Genomic DNA, 19463 nt, shown 5'->3' on the forward strand with positions numbered 1-19463 from the left:
AAGGGCCTAATCCAAGGTCCTTTGAAGTGAATGAGTTTTGACTTGAGTCACAGAAGAAGATGCTTAGATAGTGGGGTGATTGTTACGGATAATTAGTTTTCTACTGTATAGATAACGAAGTGCTTTAATATGTGTCTTTTGTACAGTAATTTTTAGCATATTCAGCATCCCTGTGGTCTTGTACTACCAATTAAAAAGATAATAGTAGTCAGTAAATTACTGACAATCAATTATTCGCACAGCACAGTGATAAGAAAGATAATTTATACAAACCGTAATATTCTCTGGTATGAGCTATATTGATTTCAATGAAGAAAAATATTTCTCCAAAGATTTTTGGTGCCAGTATTAACTCCCTGTACAGTTGTTGTCCATCATGGAACAATTATATCCTGGGTTGTACTTTATTACAGACTGAAGACTCATATGGATCTCAAAGAAACGAATATGTCTAAATGCTCAGTTATAAGGTGCAAAATATTCTCTTTCTTGTTCTCAGTGTCCCAGTAAAACTTTTGGAGGCTTTGACTCTACCAAGGACCTTCCTGATGAAGTCATCACATTCGCAAGAAGTCATCCAGCAATGTACAATCCTGTATTCCCTATCAATAATCGTCCAATCATGATCAAAACAGATGTGGATTATCAGTTCACACAGATAGTAGTAGACCGGGTCGATGCAGAAGATGGCCAGTATGATGTCATGTTCATTGGAACAGGTAAGAATCTTTCATGCTACATCCGATGTTCTCACATGGAGTATGGAGAAGTAGAGTAGATGAGTGGTTTTCATTACTGGTAGAAAGCAAGCTTATTTTTGTGTACAATAGAGTACATCTGTGGAATTCTTTAGGGCAAGGCTCAACACATTTTTTCTTTTCTTTTTTGTTACTTAAGGGTTTATGTTGTTTGATTAGGACTTGACATCAGTAGGTGTTTTGCCTTTGACTTCAGCTGGAGTAGGAACAGAGGGTTTGTTTTTGTTTTTTAATTAGAGGCATCTTCCCACTGGTAATTATAATTTTGTTTTTAGCTAGATATTTTGGGGTACATGTTCACTCCACAGGAACTAGTCATATGAGTAAATCAACCAGGATTTCTCCAAGTTGTGGAATATTTCTTGTGTCCTCTTTCAACATATTTTGAACTGTGCTAATCTAAACTGACCACCAGCCAGAAGAATGCTTCATTACCCTCAACACACCAGGTTTTCTGATATTGTAAGAGGTCCTAGGAAGGACAAAAAGTTATGCTGAAGCACGATGCCACTGGTAAAGTGTTTGTACTATCTTATGGCTTGGGCTTTATATCTTTCTTCCAGCAGGCAAAAGAGGAGATTTTCTTGTAAATAAAGCAATTTTTACTATGCTAAAAGTTCTACATGAAAGCACCAGGGGCCAGCCACTCAGCCCAGTTTCTCCATTGCCATCATGTAAATACATTGATTAGCACCATCTGAGGAACGGGCCTTACATCTTTGATGATTTTCCACCAGATTAACTAGTGTTTCAAACTTGTATTGAACTCAGTGACTTTATTACTAGCCTCAAGAAGTTAAATCAAAGAAACCAAAGAACTTTCCCACTGCATCACTGCAGTGTTCTAAAAAATGAACAGGTTCTCTATCTGTCTGTTTCTCTTTCTTTCTCATAAGAATACTGTTTCTGAATGGCACCAGTTACAAATCTACAGCTCCATAGCTGGGGGTCAGATTCCAAGCAATAAATCTCAAGGCTCTCTTCATGTTGATGCCTAACATAAATCATGAGTAAACTGAGACCTGTGCTGAAGCTTTGTATACTAAACGTATTGCATGTGTACCAAACATTTACTGCAGAAGATGCAGCCATAAAGAAAGTGCTCCAGCTCTCTGAAATTGTGAACTGAATGATGACATGTTTGTGCTATAGCAGGTTATTGTTTAAAACTCCGAACAATATTTTAACCTGTTTTTATGTGCCACAAATATTTTCCATCACATAAGGAAAACTGGATAATGTATGCCCATCTTGCAATGACAATAATAAGATGGCTCTTATATAGCACTTTTCATCTGTAGACCTGAAAGGCAGGAAACATCATTATCCCAGTTTTACTGATGGGAAAACTGAGGCACAGCTAAATGAAATAATTTCCCCACAGTCACTCAGCAGGTTAGAGGCTGAACCAGGAATAGAAACCAAGTCTTCTGAGTTCTCATTCACTGCTCTGCCTATTAGGCCACACTGGTATATGACTTTCAGCAAGTCATTTATTACTTGATCTTGCTCTCACTGACGTGAATGTAAAACTCACTGAATTTGGTGGTACATGAGCAAGCCTTTAATCTCGCAGTGCCTCAGTTTACCTCTTTGTGAAATGGATCTACAACTGCCAATCAGAGAGGGATATTTCGAGACTTGCTAAATTAACTTCTGAAAAACCCTTTGAGATCCTCAGGAGAGGTCTTGTATACTGAGGGTCTGGTTTTAAACCTGAGCTCAACTCGACTTCCATTGGGAGGAAGCAGTTTCCTCCCTACTGTTCACTACAGATTCAGATTTCTAGGTGAAAACAGCTGCAGTGGTTAGACAGGCAATGCAGATATTTGTGTCCACAAATTGTGAGCAAAAACATGCACCTGCCAAGACAGAAGTCATCACTGAAAATGCAGTCCTGTAAATGTAAAGTATTGCTTTTATTTTCTGCAATATTATGTTTGTCAGACTAAGATAATAGCTGCTCAACAAGGACAGTAAACGAGGGACGCATAGGGGAGTAAGGGGGTATAAGGTGCCCACTTGCTCATCTGCTCTCGCTAGAAAGTGATTAGTAATGTGGGGGAAGAAAACCTTCCGTGGAACTCCTACTCTCACTTCCATGCAAATAGGGAATGGATGGGCAGCCAAGGCTCTCCCTCCATTGTGCCAGCAAGCACAGCTAAGCCAGCATACTGGGGTTAAGAATCAGCACCATGGATGGGACTGGTATAGGGCATGACACCTCTGCCTCCACCCCCAGCGCAAAGGAGGAACCAGGAATCAGATTGTGGACTCACATCACAATCTAATTTACGGCTAGTTGAGCAGGACTTGTGACAAAGCCATGATTTAGCCCTGTGTGGTGTGACTGGGTTTCTCTGCAGTTCTGTGCCATCAGATTACATATAGTCATTAGCATTGTAGCAATCAGGCTGCAGAATTTCAGTAAAATGGGGAAACCTTTTTTGGTATTGACATAAATGGTACTAGTTAACCCCAGGATAATTAGCACGCCATCCTGCTTGGTCATATTTTCCTTTCCTGTGGGTGTAATCTTCGTCTAAGCAGTTTCTTTCTCATTCTCATTGTAACAGTGGCTATCCCCTAGCCACTCCACAGTGGAAACAGAATTATGTTGGAATGCCCGAAAATATCTGTGAAAAACCAGGTTCCAATGTATCCATTTAAAGGGTATCCCAAATATCTGATGTGGGGGATCATTGTGCACAGTCTAGGTACATCTGTCAGTAAAGTGAATTAATAACAGTAATCTTATCTTCTAAACTAAGTTACTCACCCGAGCTAACTGATCCTAAAAGAGAAGCCCAATTCAATTTGTGTGAAATTGTTTGAAATACTACTCTGTACAACTTGATCTAGAACTCAGATAAAATGACACTTTGGTACCTGAGGCCTGATCAGAGTCGCCATAGTGATTAACATATTGTACCTTTGACCTCAAGGGCTTTCCGCAGCACCAAGCTACCATAATCATTGCAGGATCTTCTTAAAAGAAAAGCATTTATTTAAAAAATGTGATGCTTAGAGCTACAGTGTCTACCTGCCCTGCTCAGATTCCACAACACCACTTGCCTCACTTTATCAAAACTCCATTAATGCTGTCCCAAAATGTAGCTTCAATAGACTATAAATGTGGTGCTGATGACAGTCCTGTACTAATAGCGTGTAAAGCCCTATAAACTATGACACCCTGTTATGTTCATTAGCTTGAAGTCCTCTCTCTGTTGTTAGCAGGTTTTTTCTCCAAACCACAATTACAAAATTGTAGCCAGGGTAATTAGGGCAGTTTCCAATTCTCATATTGTTAATAACCTTAATAATGAATTATTAGTTTTTCCGGATAGTTGTGGAAAGTTCAGGAGTTTATGTTTTAAGCTTATGTTCCTCTTGTTCTATGATGTTCTGTAAAGCTACTTTTAAGTATATTGCTCAAAGTAAATATTTTAAAATAATAGTAATAATAATAGTGAATAACCAAAGATTTCATAACTGTCCAACTATTATTTTTCATGAGCCAAAATCATACATGCAGTATTTTAAATAAAAGGCAAAACTTCCTTTTAAAACTTTCCTTTTTCACTAGGAGGTTACCTAGGGAGGTGGTGGAATCTCCTTCCTTAGAAGTTTTTAAGGCTCGGCTTGACAAATCCCTGGCTGGATGATTTATTTGGGGATTGGTCCTGCTTTGAGTAGGGGGATTGGACTAGATGACCTCCTGAGGTCCCTTCCAACCCTAATATTCTATGATTCTATAAGAGATTTATTTTATTTTCATTTTCTTTTAAAAATTGCATCTGCAAATTTAGCGTTCATGAAAGAGATTAGTTTGCAATTGATATTTTGTGGAAAAATTAAACAAAGATGTACAGGTTTAAAAAAAAACCCAAAACTCCTAGCCATGGATATTTAGATTTTTACTTTTGCTTAAGACAGTTACTAGAATTGGTCAAGAAACAAAATTTCTGTCTCATGGGAATTTATGAGATTTTGAAAAAAAAAATTTGTCCCAATTGAAGATACAAACTTGATAACTATCATTTTTTTCACAGAATGAAATATTGCAAAAAAATTGTTTTTACTTTATCAAAGCATTTCATATCTATAACAACCAAAATATTTTGTTTCAGTAAGGTCCAAATGTTTAATTTTTATTTTTATGGTTTCAAATTTTACATGATATTGTAAAGTAAAATGTAATATAACATTCTGAATGATAATGTCAAAATGATCAAAGTAGAAATGAAACATTCCAACCTTATCAAAACAAACTATTTCAAGACTTTTCTGTGGACATTTTTTGGTCGAAATAGATACTTGCCTTCTAATCATTTTGATTCAGTTAACTCAGCATTTTCTGATGGAAAAATGGAGAATTTTCCAACACAGCATTTTTGACCATATCTATATAGTTATTCTTGGGGAATCCTTGTGTTAGGAAGAGTGTTGACTCTCTATATTTTTATTATGCTTAATACCTTTACCTCATGGCTTTAAAACCAGCCTACATTTTCCAAAGTGACTAGCGATTGTGGGTGCTGATCTTGAGACACCCTAAAGGGGCTTGATTTTCAGAGGGTGAATGCTTTTTGCTTTCTATAATGTGATTGTATTGCCTCATGCTTAGCAGACCTAAAACGTTAAATTAGAACACACATTTCTTGTTACTGCTAAAAGTCTTTGGTAACCTTTGACAAACCAGAAATGCTAGGTTTTGGATTAAGCTGACGAAGTTGCAACTGTTTCCAAAAAGTTGGTTTATGCAAAGTGAAGCACAGATATATGCTTCAGAGGTTAAATAGAGAGATGGTCTTAAGTTAGAAAGTTCAGTTCCAAATCCAGACGTCCACACATGTTTGCGGGGGTGTTTAGTGCTGGGGTTTTGAGACCTGGACCTGCTCACATTAATGTCAGTGGAAATACTTTCAGTAACCTAAATGGTTGTAGAATTAAGCCCTTGGTGCAAAGCTATCTCTAATGAAAAGACACAAGTTGTACAGGGCTGCTGCTGTTTTATCCTGAAACAAGGCTAATGCCATTCATCATAATACAGATGTCTTTAGGGACATAGAAGCCTTAGATGCTTTTGCTTGACACCAGGACAGCAGGTACTTAAAAGAACTGACAACTTCATCAGTTTGACAACATTCTTCCAGCTGTCCTTGTGTCCACACTGAGCCTTCTAATAACATCTGCACGTGTATTTTAAAACAAGTATGAAAAACTTCCTACTTCAGAATGGCTAATAAAATGTGGCTGAGTAAATTTAGCACATTCCCATCTAGAATAATACCTCAGAGGCAGCTGAGATTTCATGGCACCAATCTAATAATATTGTGCTGTCCCATTCATTCTTTAACAGCTGAAGCAGAGTAATGAATCATTTTTCTGTTGAACTTCCACAATTAAGAAATTTCAGACCAATGCCTTATGGAAATTCAAAACCCTGCTAGTTCAATCAAACGGCAGTGGGTATTGTGTGGAGTCAGTTCTCAGCAATATGCAGTGTCAGGACCCTTGTATGGAAATAGTTGCATATTGCAAGAGATCAAGAAATTCTGGTGCCCTTAAATTGGAGTCTACTTATTAACCACCTGAAAACATTTTTTTTTCTTTTAAAGATATTGGGACAGTTCTTAAAGTGGTTTCAATTCCTAAGGAGACTTGGCATGATTTAGAAGAAGTCTTGCTGGAAGAAATGGCAGTCTTTCGGGTAAGTGCTGCTGAATTCCAAGTGTCAGGTTGTAGATTTTTCTGTGGACAGCTGCATGCTGAACTTGTTGCAGGATAGCCAAGGAGTAGCCTGGCATACTCTTCTAATTAGCTTGTCAATTATAGACCCAGACACTAGCCAAAATAAACCTTGAAGCTTCCAATGCTAGTTGGAGGTTAATGATAAAAGAAATGGCATTCCTGATTTTTGTGGTGCTGTTTCAATGTTAAATTAGAATCACTAAATCTTTGTGGAGTATGGAGTGGAGTAAACAAGTGTGGAGTATGGCCATGGAGTAAACAAGATTTTTTAAACTCAGTTACAGTTAAAAAATGTGTATTTTCTGGAATCTCCCCACCCATCCTCTCCCAGAAGGTTATACAAAATAATAACTACACATGTGGCTATTAGAAACAATTCAGATTATCTGGCTAGGAGGAGACTCTTCAGTCTTATTCCTTGAGCTTCCATGACATCTCAGTGAAAACGTAACAAATACACATGAAATATACATTTTACCTCTCTTAGGCAGAGTGTTGGTCTCCCGAATTTTTTTTAAGTCTGGTACCATTTACGGTTGCCTTCAAAACCAAAAGGAATAAAGGGCCTACATTTTCAGAAGTGACTTTGGGTGTCTCCATCGTTAGGTACCTGAGTTGAAATAGCTTAAAAAGGCCTGATTTTAAGAGTATGGGAACTCAGCATTTTATGAAAATCAAGTCCCTTTAAGGTACTGTGAGCTGACCCCCCATCTTACCCCAAGTGAAGTATCCACTAGTCACTTCTGAAAATTTAGCCCAAATAAATCAAACTTTTTCTGAATCGTGTCAGATAGATCCCAGAGGATGTTCCATGTTTTCTGTGCTACAATAAAACATTTGAGTTTCCTGAATTATTCCTCTGTTCATGCTATGTTACCATCACTATATCTTTGACTTGACAGTAGACACAACATATTTGGGCAGGTCTTATAGAAATGTTTACTTTCGGCATTCTATGCTTCACAGGCAAAGTTTGCACAAGAATCACTGCCCAGAGATTGGTCACTGTCAGGCTGTGTTTCATTTTTCTGTGGGTTTGTTTTTTTTTGTTGTTTTGGGGTTTTTTAACACAAATGTAAATTAGAAGTTATGAAGGGAAAATGAGAAGTGTAATTTGTGGCTTCTGGCTTTTCTCTCTTTAACATGAAGCAAGATTATTATGTACTCCACAGGGTAATTGGCAATTTTGAAAGCATAGGATTTTCTTCCTTAAATAAAGCAGAAGTGCCAAGAGATCAAAGAAATAGGAGAGTAAATTAGGAAAAACTGAATCAACGTTATTTTCCAAACTGGATTTGCAGCAGCCCTACACTAAATGTCAAATTAGGATTTGGGTTTTAAGTTTACTGGTCATTTTTTGTATTATATAAAAATAGTTTGCCCCTGATTCTCATTTACGTTAAGGCCTCCTTAGTTTAATAATGTAAGGAGGCCATGGAGTAAACAAGAATTAGATCTCTTAATAGAAATTTTGCAATAGTTTTTAAATGGAACCTACTATATCTGAGTTTTTACTGGCTACAGAAGAGGCTACCTCTGTGTCATGAAGAATGTTTTTCACTGTTTGAGCCACAGTATAATGAATACAATGGTTTTCATTTATAAATCCACCAAACTGAAAACCTTCCAGATCTGTTACATTGATAATAAATGCCTTTTTTTAACCTGAATTGTGGAATATTCCCCGGAACAGCTGAACAAACAAGCAAATGAGTTCAATTTTCATTCAAATGTAACACGTAATTGATGCTTTCTAATACCAGGTCTATTAACCCATTTGTAAAGGAGTCCACATGCTTAGCATCCACTCAGCCATATTAAATTCTCCCAGGATCAGCAGATTGAAAGCTTAATGCAAACTATATTAATATACGTTACTAAAAACATGATGCATAGGGTCAGTAAGTAGTACTCTTTTGCACCCCATGTAATAAGGTTTTACACTGCACTGAAACTTAAACTTTGTTAGAATTACTCATTAAGGGCTCAGTCCTGTAGCTTTTACTTACGTAAATAGTCCCACTGAAGTTACTGGGACTACCCTACCAATGTAAAAAAACAAAATTAAAAATCCTTTAGGATCAAGACTAAACCCATTATTTTATTAATGTGCTCATAAAGCTACATTAATTTGTATAGGAAACTACATAGTGGTCTAAAGTCTGCTTACTTTACTCAGGCATAATGTTTCATAGACGTAAGTGCCTGCGTAAGGTGAGCAGGATTTGCCCATTATATTGATTAAATACTTCACAGTGTAAAAATTTACTATCAGTTTGAGCTCCGCATTCCATAAATATAAGTAACTGTATGTGCATGAGAAATCCCAATACAGTCAGTAGGACTACTCATGTGAGGAGAGCTAGTGCCATGAGTAAGTGTTTGCAGGACTGGGGTCTTCATCTAGGTATTATTACAGTGATTGGTTTATTTGGGTTCCATCACCCGCACTTTATCATATTAATATTTATTCTTAAGCTTTTCTCTATGCATGCTATGTGGATACATTACTGTAAACTTAAATTTAACAGTATGAGCAGAAATGAATTTCAAAAAGTGAAACAAACAACAAAACCAATAACGCTGGAATAATAAAGTCTGAGAAATGATTGATAAATTGTGATGTTGAATTTAGACATGCACAGGCACAGATGCATTCTAATTCACCTATAACAATACACACATTTCATGTTAATAGTCAGCAAGAAATGCCATCAAAGAATCCAAAGAGTTTTTTAGCTGGTAGATGGCCCTCTAGCACTAGTTTCATGTTTATTAAAAACACATTTTACATTTGAACCCATTTTAATGTTTTTTCTAGGAACCCACTGTTATTTCTGCAATGAAGATTTCCACAAAGCAGGTACTGTATGCACAAGCTTTAAATCACTTTTTAAAATATTTATTGACCTGTATAGTTCAGAGACAGTAACTTGGCACTTAGGAGAGGCATATTAATTATACCAGCAACATCCCATCCCTTTACATAAACATCAGCAGTTTCTCAAGGAGAATGTGTCAGGCAGTAGAGAAAGGAAAAAGTTAGTTTTGTGCTTTACTGGCAAGGTGTAAACTAAACACTAACTAACCAGCTGCTTGTAGAAAAATTCCACATTACCAAATGCTCCAGTGACTGAGAAGCTATTGAGTTTAGAGGCATTGCATTCACTTACAATATGTCTGAATATGGCCTTTACACATATGAACCCAGTGCTGTTTCCTGTGAAGTTAGTGGCAAAACCCTTCATTGATTTAAGTGGAAGTACAGTCACCCCCGGTATGCTTTATAATAGCTTGTATTATAGATATATAAAAATAGACAGGTGATTTTTCCCAGTTTTGCGGATTTGGGGCCTGATTCTGAAAATATGAACGAGTATCTTGCTTATTAACATGAGTATTCCCATTGAAGTTCTGGTAGTAATACCTGATAGTAAGTTGTTGCAGGATTGGGTCCATTAATAATGGTGTACAACACCTCTCAGCGAAGAGTCACAATGAGACCTATGTCCTGTTGAAATAGGTCTTAAGTGGTGCATTGGCCTTGTGAGGGCTCTCTTCAAAGGGCTAAATTGTATTCTCTAATGAACAGAGCTCAACTCTCCATTTCAAATGCTGAACGCTGCAGTTAGGAATCCATTGTATATTGGAAACCTGCCTGAAAATGTGCAGTATTTGACACAAAACATTTTATTTGGGGCCAATTCCCTGACATATCACCCAAACCAACAAAAACGGTGGCTTAAAAAGAATGTACCATTTACAAACAAACCTGTCAAGTGGTGTATATGTTCACATCATACCAAAATGCTCTGCTTTGGATTATTTTTACAAGTACATTCTTTTAAGACAGCCGATTGTATTGTATAATGGGTTGTGCATTTTGTATAACTTCTTCTTCAAAGCATCTTTATTTACTTAGGAGGGATTACAATTTCCCCCAAGTCATTAGAAAACAAATTTACAATATTAATATTGTCTACAACTAGAAAGAGCACAGTATGAGTTATTCAGGCAAAATTAAGCTTTTGAAATATCAGCCAGCCTTGGATTAAAAATGACAGAATCATGATTCAGCATGACAAGCTTTTGGCACAGAGACTTTGTATCAAAGAAGTATCTGGCAACATGCTTCAACACTATATTTATGATTAAAAGATGCTCTAGGTTTTACATCTCAAACACATTATTCATTGTGTTTAAGTTGTAGGGTTTCACATAAACATCATAATAGCATAATAATTCTAGGCCAGGGTGGGCAAACTATAGCCCGCGGGCCATATCCAGACCCCCAGCTGTTTTAATCTGGCCCTCGAGCTCCTGCTGGGGCGCGGGGTCTGGGGCTTGCCCCGCTGCAGCACTCCAGCCAGGGAGCAGAGACAGGGGCCACTCCACATGGCTCCTGGAAGCAGTGGTATGACCCTCATCCAGCTCCTACGTGTAGGGGCAGCCAGGGGGATCCATTCTGCACGCTGCTCCCGCACCAAGCACCACCCCCGCAGCTCCCATTGGCCAGGAACTGCTGTCAATGGGAGCTGCAAGGGTGGTGCCAGTGGAAGGGGCAGCATGCAGAGCCACCTGGCCATACCTCCACATAGGAGCCAGAGAAGGGACATGCCACTGCTTCTGGGAGCCACTTGAGGTAAGTACCACCTGGAGCCTGCACCCCTGAGCCTTTCCCCCTGCCCCAACCTCCTGTCCTAGCCCTGATCCCCCTCCTGCCCTGCAAACCCCTTGATCCCAGCCCAGAGCACCATCCTACACCCCAAACTCCTCATCCCCAGCCCAACCCTAGAGCCCGCACCCCCAGCCAGAGCTCTCACCTCCCCCTGCACCCCAACCTCCTGCCTCAGGCCAGAGTTCTCTCCTACACCCTGAACTCCTCATTTCTGGCCTCACCCTGGAGCCTGCACCCCCAACCAGAGCCCTCACCCACTCCTGTATCCCAGCCCCAATTTTGTGAGCATCCATGGCCTGACATACACTTTCTATTCCCAGATGTGGCCCTCCGGCCAAAAAGTTTTCCCACCCCTGTTCTAGGCACTGCACACTGCAAAAGTGTAAATGTAAACAATAAAATCAACATGCTTTATTCAATAGTTTCAGTGCACTCATCACTATATATATAAACTAGGAATGTGTGGATGTGATTCAGACAGCCCTGTGTACAGACCTTTCTGCTTACTCTTGCATACTTTACTAGGTCTGTGGGTCCCATCTGCTGCTACTTCAAGACTTTACCATTGCTACCTCTCTGTCAGTCTTGCCAAATCAATTGGCATTCCCCACTAGGTGTCTAGGTAAGGCCTAGTGCTTGCTGGTCCTCTGCACAGGGGTGAATTATAACCCTTGAATCAGCCCTTAACAATGCATTCAGAGTGAGCCTTGATGTGCCTCCTGTCCCTCTCTAGCTCACAGAGGTTAGATTTTGAGTTCATCACTAAGGATCTCATGTGTGTTCCACCCCCTAAATCCACTGATCCCTGAGAACTGCACTGTCCTTGGTGGATCAGCAACAGGAGCAGGCCTTCGGGAGAGAGTCCCTTGCCCCCTGGCTCCCTGCAGTTCCTTAAAAGCACTGTTACTGCAGGAACCAGCACTGCCCCCAGAGGTTCCCTCAGATGGGGCTCCACACTACAGAGGAAAAACCCGAAAAGTTTACCCAGATTCAATCTACAATAACTTTCTCCTTGTTGCCCCCTGAGTTTGGGAGGAGGAACAGGCCACAGAAAATCCCTTGTACCCCCATATGTATCCCCCTCCCCACCTGCTGCTATGAATACCCACAGAACAGAGTAGGGGAGCTGGAAGGAAAATTTTGTGGTGCAAACCCTCACCCCTTCTACCTCTTGGGCTCAGATTCATAGGTTTTATGAACCCCTATGCTCACAGAAGCCACAGGTGGGATGGGGCAGGGAAATCACTGGTTGATACAGACAAACTTTTGTCTGGAACAGAGAATTTCTGTGGTTTCCACCACCCACATTTCCATTCAAGTTGGGGAGGGGGAGAGAGCAAGAGAGAATCTCTTAAATCTTCAAAAAAGAACTTACAGTCTATTTGCATACATGTGTGAAGTACTATATTTTATTCAGTGCTCACTGTTTCTGTTCCTGCATATCTTCACACTGGATAACATTCAGCCCTGTGCTGAGGAGCCATACAAAACCTATGCCCCACTTTCACGGCCTTGTGCTGGCTTGCTATACAGGGATGCATTTTACATCTGTTACTCGAAACCATAGGAAAAACAGTTACATCTCAGACATGAATGTGTGGTCAGTGATGGCAAACGGTGACCACTGCCACGTATTTGCCCCTCCCTTAACCCACAGTTCTTCCCTACAGTGCCGTTGTTTCAGCAGTTTGAAAAGAACTCTTCAATGGACAGCTTCTCTTGCTGTAATTTGATCTGATAATCAGCTGATGAATTAAACACAAATTGTCTTGTGAAAGTGCAGTGTCAGGTCATTTTTGGGGATGCCTCCATGACCATTTTTCGAATTTCATATTGGCTGGAATTATTTATTGTTAGTGTCCAGCATAATGGTCAACAGCTGGATCTTAAATACATTGCTTTAAAGAGAAGCCAGTAGAGTGATTTGGATACTTTCTTGATTATAGGATTCCTAAACCACATATTATACTTAACCGATTGAACATTCTGAACTGTCCCATAAGAAGTAAAATCTTTAAGCAACTTTCTTTTGGTCTTAGTTCATTTATTTTAGATTTCCTATGATTCGCTGTTCTTTTGTTCAGTTCAGAGCCTCTCATTCTAGGGAGATTTATTAGCAATCATTTTTGACTAATAAAAAATTGGTACATTGGTGTACATGAACCCTATTACAGTTTGGACATTGATTTTTCAATATACATCCTAGAATTCATTGTTATATGCTCTATACAGTAAGGTACATGCCACATTGTTTATATATAGTAGTGCCCCAGTTATATACAGTCCTACTACTATATGGTAATATATTACACTTCTGATTAATCAGTAAATGTCAGTCATGTCTGCTGCCAGTCACTCGTTCCATGCATTAGTCCATCATTGACCTATATGCCTAGCTGAAGGCAGTTATGTAAGCTTAAGACTTCCCATATAATATTAGATACATCCCTGTGTGATCAAGGGGTTTCTCCAGGACACTGCAGCTTTTATATCCCAGCCAGCGCTTTGTAAGAGGTGGAAGTTTCCTTGGGAAAGGTGCTAACACAGCGCAAGTGATCTGTCCCTGCCACCTCTTGGGACTGTGCTGGCCAGCTGTTGGCATCTCAACAAAGTAGCGACTGCAGCCAGCTTGCATTACTGAATCCTATATGGGCTTTACCTTTATGGAATCGCAACACAGGAGGTGAATCAGGTCCATGGGCTTGCTTGTAATACAGTTTCTTATGCAAGCCCTTCTTCCTCTAAAACAGAAAAACTAATGAAAATCTGTTTCATGAGACCTTAAAAACTGAGATCCTGGCTACTTTACTTGGGATTTAAAGAGTCCCATGGCATTTTCAAAATGAGAGGGCTATAGCCCTGAAGTCTTTGTGCTTCCTCAGTTTTGTAACATGAGTTTTCAACCCCACAAGTAGCTGCATTTCAGTGACTTTGTACATGTGTCAGGAATTTTTTTTTAACGAGGAGGGCCAAAAACCAAAATATTTTAATTTGATAGGCTGCCATAATGCCTCTTGGGAGTTATAGCTCCGTTGCCTCATATCCCCATTACCCTCTATGGGCCAGGTCTTCCAGATGGATTACATCTCCTGTGCTGCATCATAGCAGCTGATATTATTGGGAGGGGAGTCTACAACTGAACTGTTTTCATTTGGATATCTTGCTATAGTGTTTCTTAAGAGTTGTAGTCTGGCCTGGCCCAGAGAGGATAATGGGGATATGACGAAACCAAACTACATCTCCATGATGCACCATAGCCAAGAACTATAATCAGCTGCCACCTTTCATCATGATGGGATACTGTTGTGCACTATCAAAGATGTAGTCTGTCCAGGAAGAATGGTCTATAGAGGAGTATGAGGCACCCAAACTACAACTCCCATGAGACACCATGACCAACACTTCCAAGTGAAAATATTTTGATTATTGATATTCCACCTAAAAGGCTAACTTTTCTGTGAAAAAGTTTGACAAAAATTAAATGTTGTTGTTTTCTTCAAAAATTTCAACTTAAAAAGAAGCACATTTTCCAACTAGCTCTACCACTAAGATTAGTTAGGCTCTTCATGGGTGGAGAAAGTGAATAGGGAAGTGTTATTTACCCCTTCACATAATACAAGAACCAGGGGTCACACGATGATATGAATAGGTAGCAGGACTGAAAAAAACATCAGAAAGTACTTCTCCACACAACACACAGTCAATATGTGGAACTTGTTGCCAGGGGATGCTGTGAAGGCCAAAAGTATAACTGGATTAAAAAAAGAATCAGATAGATGCATGGAGGATAGGTCCATCAATGGATGTTAGCCAAGATGGTCAGGAATGCAACACCATGTTCTGGGTGTCCCTAAACCTCTGACTTCCAGAAGCTGGAACAGGATGACAGTGGATGGATCATTTGATAGTTGCCCTGTTCTGTTCATGTCCGCTGAAGCATCTGGCACTGGCCACTGTCAGAAGACAGGATACTGGGCTACATGGTCCGTTGGTCTAACCCAGTATTGCCATTTTTATGGTATTGGAGGATAGGAACTTAGAGACATAGTCTCCCTCGCTTCATTTGTGGCAATTCCATTGATGTCAGTGGAGGTTTCATAGAAAAATCAGCACCAGCATTTGTCCCATAGAAACAGGAAATAATTTTCTTACTTGGACTTTTTTTTAAATATTGGGGCTAATGTGCCTCTTGCTCACATGTGTGTAAATCAGGAGCAATATAATTGAAGTCACTGTAGACACACTGCTGTAAAACCCAGGTAAATGAGATCAGAATCACCCTCCGCTGTATATATTTTTGATGTATTGTGCATGTCTTTCCAGTGAAACCTGACTATTTGCAAACTTGCACTTAATTCACAGCAACAACTCTACATTGGCTCAGCTGCTGGAGTTTCACAGCTCCCTTTGCACCGCTGCGATGTGTATGGAAAAGCATGTGCTGAGTGCTGCCTTGCTAGAGACCCCTACTGTGCTTGGGACGGCTCTTCGTGCTCGCGTTACTTCCCTACTGCTAAGAGGTAGGGACAGTTGCAGATGTCTGCATTATCTACTATTTGCCTTAACTGATGATCTGAAAGGTGACCTGTGGGCTTTAGAGGTTTTTCATGGGATGGTTAACTGGAGCCCTTTCTTTTTCAAAGAAAACATATTTGTGAAAGTTACAAGCAATATCAAGTCTTGGTAAGTGAACATTGCTACTTTTTGGGATAGCTTGGAAAGTCTATGATAAAAAAAAACATTCAGAATGGTGCCATCTCTGAAATGGAAATCTGCACTCTTGTACAATGAGAAATGTCAACAATAAAAAACGGAGAGAAAATTAATTGAAAGCTCAGTCCTGCAATCATTACACACTTATGAATACAGGTACTTAACAACTGAAACATCATTGCCCTACACTTTCAAAAGTTGTTGTGATGCTAACTGAATGAGAAAGCATTTGGGGATTGATGAAAACTGACAGATAGATACCACCTGATTTTCTATTGCTCTGCAACTTGTGCAAAGATGGTGCAGCCATTCTGATTTGATAGCATTTTACATTCACTTTGCACAGATGTAAATGATTACACGAGATGCATCGTGAAGAAGTATCAGGCCCTGTACATGAAAAATAATATTCGTATTGTTTCTAAGTACTGTGGAGTAGCTGTTTGGCTTAATGTTTTTAAAACATACATTTTTAGCCTCCAAATAAACTTTAAGTCTATCGCTATTAAGAATTGACTTTGAACCTGGGTCTATAATCTGCTGTCAATTACTCAGGTGTAAATCTGGAATAACTTAATTGATAAACATTGTTGCAAATCAGATCAGAATTTGGCCCACGGTCACCATATCGTCACCTTCTAACTATCAGTATATTAGACAAATTATTGCAAAAAAATATTGCTCAGATGGTGATAATGTAAAAGGGAATATGCCATAAGTGTCTTACACCAAAGGAGACATGAGAGATCCAAGCATCTATGTACAGAAGAGGCAAACTTCATCTTGAAGCTAAAGTTTACAAATACTTCAGTTAGGAATTTCATGCTTCCAAAATGTATTTAACTCCAGGGGGTGGTTGGTTGGCTGCTGGAAGGGATGAGATAATGTAAGGGACAGTAGGGAGAGTTTCCTCCACAGATATTTCAGCTGGAGAGGATTGAAATGTCAAGCTTTGTACCTCAATGTAGCCTAAGCAAACACTTGAAAAAAAAAAAGGTGCTTATGAAACATGCAGTCTTATTTTTGCACCAGACTATTGAAATAATTTGAGGCAAAATAATTCTTCCCAGGGGAGGTAAAGAAGATAAACTAAATACACCAGTCACAAAATGAGCATTCCTGGAAAGAACTCAAATGCCATGGCCTCCCACTAATGCATCGCTACAAGTCCAGATTCCAAAAGTGTTAAGGATGTTGTGGCTTGATGCATGTGTAGGGATGGTTTGCTTATAGTCATTTTCTTTATCTGTCTGTCTTTTATATATTTCCCACTCAGTGTAACTTTAAGGAGCCTAAATGACAGTTTAGAAAGCCCATAGTGTGACCATTTGACTTATGCAGATGCTTTGGATCTCATGTTTCATAGATCACCATGCTGGCTTAATGCTGAAATGTGTGACATTTGCTTGATATCCAAACTAAATGCTTCATCCAAAATCCATTGAAATTAATGGGAGTCTAATTAGGCCTAATTCCTACAAATAGAATTCTATAAATAAGTTGGCCAGTGGAATTTATGAAGGGAGTGACAAAAATTGCATTTGCAGCTCATTTGGGCCTGGGTGTGGTTCTGATTCACCCAGCTAGCTTTCCATGGGAAAAATACATGCAAACGTCCAGCACTGGCATGGATGAGAGAGATGAAGTATATCTTTAGAACATGCACCTAAATACAGAAGGATGTCTTCTATTAAAATGCTTTCATGCATCTTGTTGTGTCATTACACTGGAAAACATGATATTAATAGTGTGAGACAGAAGTGTCTAAGGCATCTAAGGCCCACTGATTTTCAGTGGGATTCATGCACTCAAGGTGAAGTGTTCAAAACTGCGTAAGTTTCCATTTTCAGAAATAAATTAAAACTTAGTCTCCTCAGTGCCTAAATCATAAATGGAACTTAAGAGGTATCAGCTGTGGAATTTGATTCTGGATCTGGGTGGGAATTTTTTAACAATCTCTCCAAGAAAAAAATGATGATTTGTTCAAATCAAAATTGTTTGTGAGAAGAGGGCAATTTCCACAAAATTCCTGTGTCTGAAAAAAAAAAAGAATTACGGGATGGGAAAACCATTTTCCAGCCCATTTCTCCCTTCAGTCAAAGTTTGTTAAGCTATGCAGCATACCCAATAGACTATCAATTCATTCAGGGCTTTGTGACAATTGAATGTAGCTCACGGAGGGAGGGAATGATATCTGTGGAAGAAGAGAGTTATATGAGTGCTGGGTGAAATGTTCAATAGCTTCAGTAGTTCAAAAATAAATGAAACTTAGGGTCCTCTCTGACTAAATCACTTTTTAAAATTATATGTAGGTACATTTTTTCAGAAATGGGAATTTTGTGGAAATCGCCTTCTCACAAATAATTTTGATTTCAACAAATCAGCATTTTTTCATGGAGAGATTGTCAAAAAATTTCCACCCAGATCCAGAATCAAATTCCACAGCTGATAACCCCTAATGGAAGATCCCATGCATGCCTCTCCCATCAGTTCTGGGGCTGTTCATGAGTTGTGTTCCCACTGATTTTCACTCTGAGAAAGGGAAGGGTAAGACATGGTCTCTGCATTGCAGAAACCATTATATTTACTTAATTTGGACCATTGTGACTGAAGGGTGAGACCAAGCGTGGCTCTTACAAGGATACTTCACTTTTTTGTGTGTGTCAATGGATGCCATAATTTGACATCTCAATATTGTTTGGTCATCTAATCCTTTTTGCTCTCTCCTGACTTTGCAATCACTGTGGTTTTCTCTATTCCCCAAGTAAAGTGCTTGTTCTCAAAACACATCTTTGTTTGCCCTGTTCTTTTCTTCTTTTTAAAATAAATCTCCTTTCCATGGGCTGAATTGGGTTTTGTATCACAGCTGTTTAGGTAAGAAAAGAAACAGACAAAGCAAGCACAACAAATGCAAACCAAAGAGAACTGTATAGAAAAATATGGGTTTTCTTTTTTTGTAAAACACATTTTTCAAACAGATCAACACTTTATTAAAGAGAAGAGATAAAGAGCAAATTGGAGGGAGAATATAAAGTTATATTAAATGGGATTGTGATAAAAATTAGAGAGGGACTCAAGCTACAAAATTTAGATCTGGACTTTGAATACACCATTTTTCAAGGATGTTCCGTTTCAGAATTTTAATTCAGCCCATACTAAAGATGAAAGCCACTTGCAAAAACTTGCATATGGATTTAGATCCAAGGTTGTGGTCAAACCAGAAGAAAGCTGAGTTAAACATTATCCTATCCATCTCTAAATATATTAAGCCCTAGCAGTAACATTTGTGACAAAGCTCTGTCCTTGCCTCCGTGGGTCCTGTGTTTCCTGGCGGATTTCGCTAGCCTCAAAGGCTCAATGTGACCCTCCACGTAACCCTTCTCTCTCTAGAGACAAGGGTCACAGTCTACTGAGCCATTTTCATCATAAGCCGGCGAGGGGAGGGGAGGAGAAGAGAAGTTATCCTTCCTTGCACAGTCTCTGTTGTCTCCCAGTAATTAATCAGGGGGCAAAGGATGGGGGGAGCCCGGGCCCACCCTCTACTTCAGGCTCCAGCCCAG

At 39.3% G+C, this 19463-nt stretch overlaps 1 protein-coding gene across 2 annotated transcripts in view; it reads left to right on the plus strand.

The window, feature by feature from the left end:
- Positions 1–19463, plus strand: part of SEMA3A (semaphorin 3A) — a 419590-nt gene that overhangs the window by 382676 nt on the left and 17451 nt on the right. For both annotated transcript variants that reach the window (XM_084624857.1, XM_084624856.1), the window contains 4 exons: positions 500–719; positions 6380–6471; positions 9334–9375; positions 15553–15710. In XM_084624857.1, coding sequence (XP_084480983.1) covers positions 500–719; positions 6380–6471; positions 9334–9375; positions 15553–15710 — 512 coding nt within the window. The remainder of the gene's footprint in view (positions 1–499; positions 720–6379; positions 6472–9333; positions 9376–15552; positions 15711–19463) is intronic.

The sequence above is a fragment of the Lepidochelys olivacea genome (assembly GCF_965140295.1).
Source record: "Lepidochelys olivacea isolate rLepOli2 genome assembly, chromosome: 1".
In the NCBI taxonomy this organism is placed as follows: Eukaryota; Metazoa; Chordata; order Testudines; family Cheloniidae; genus Lepidochelys; species Lepidochelys olivacea.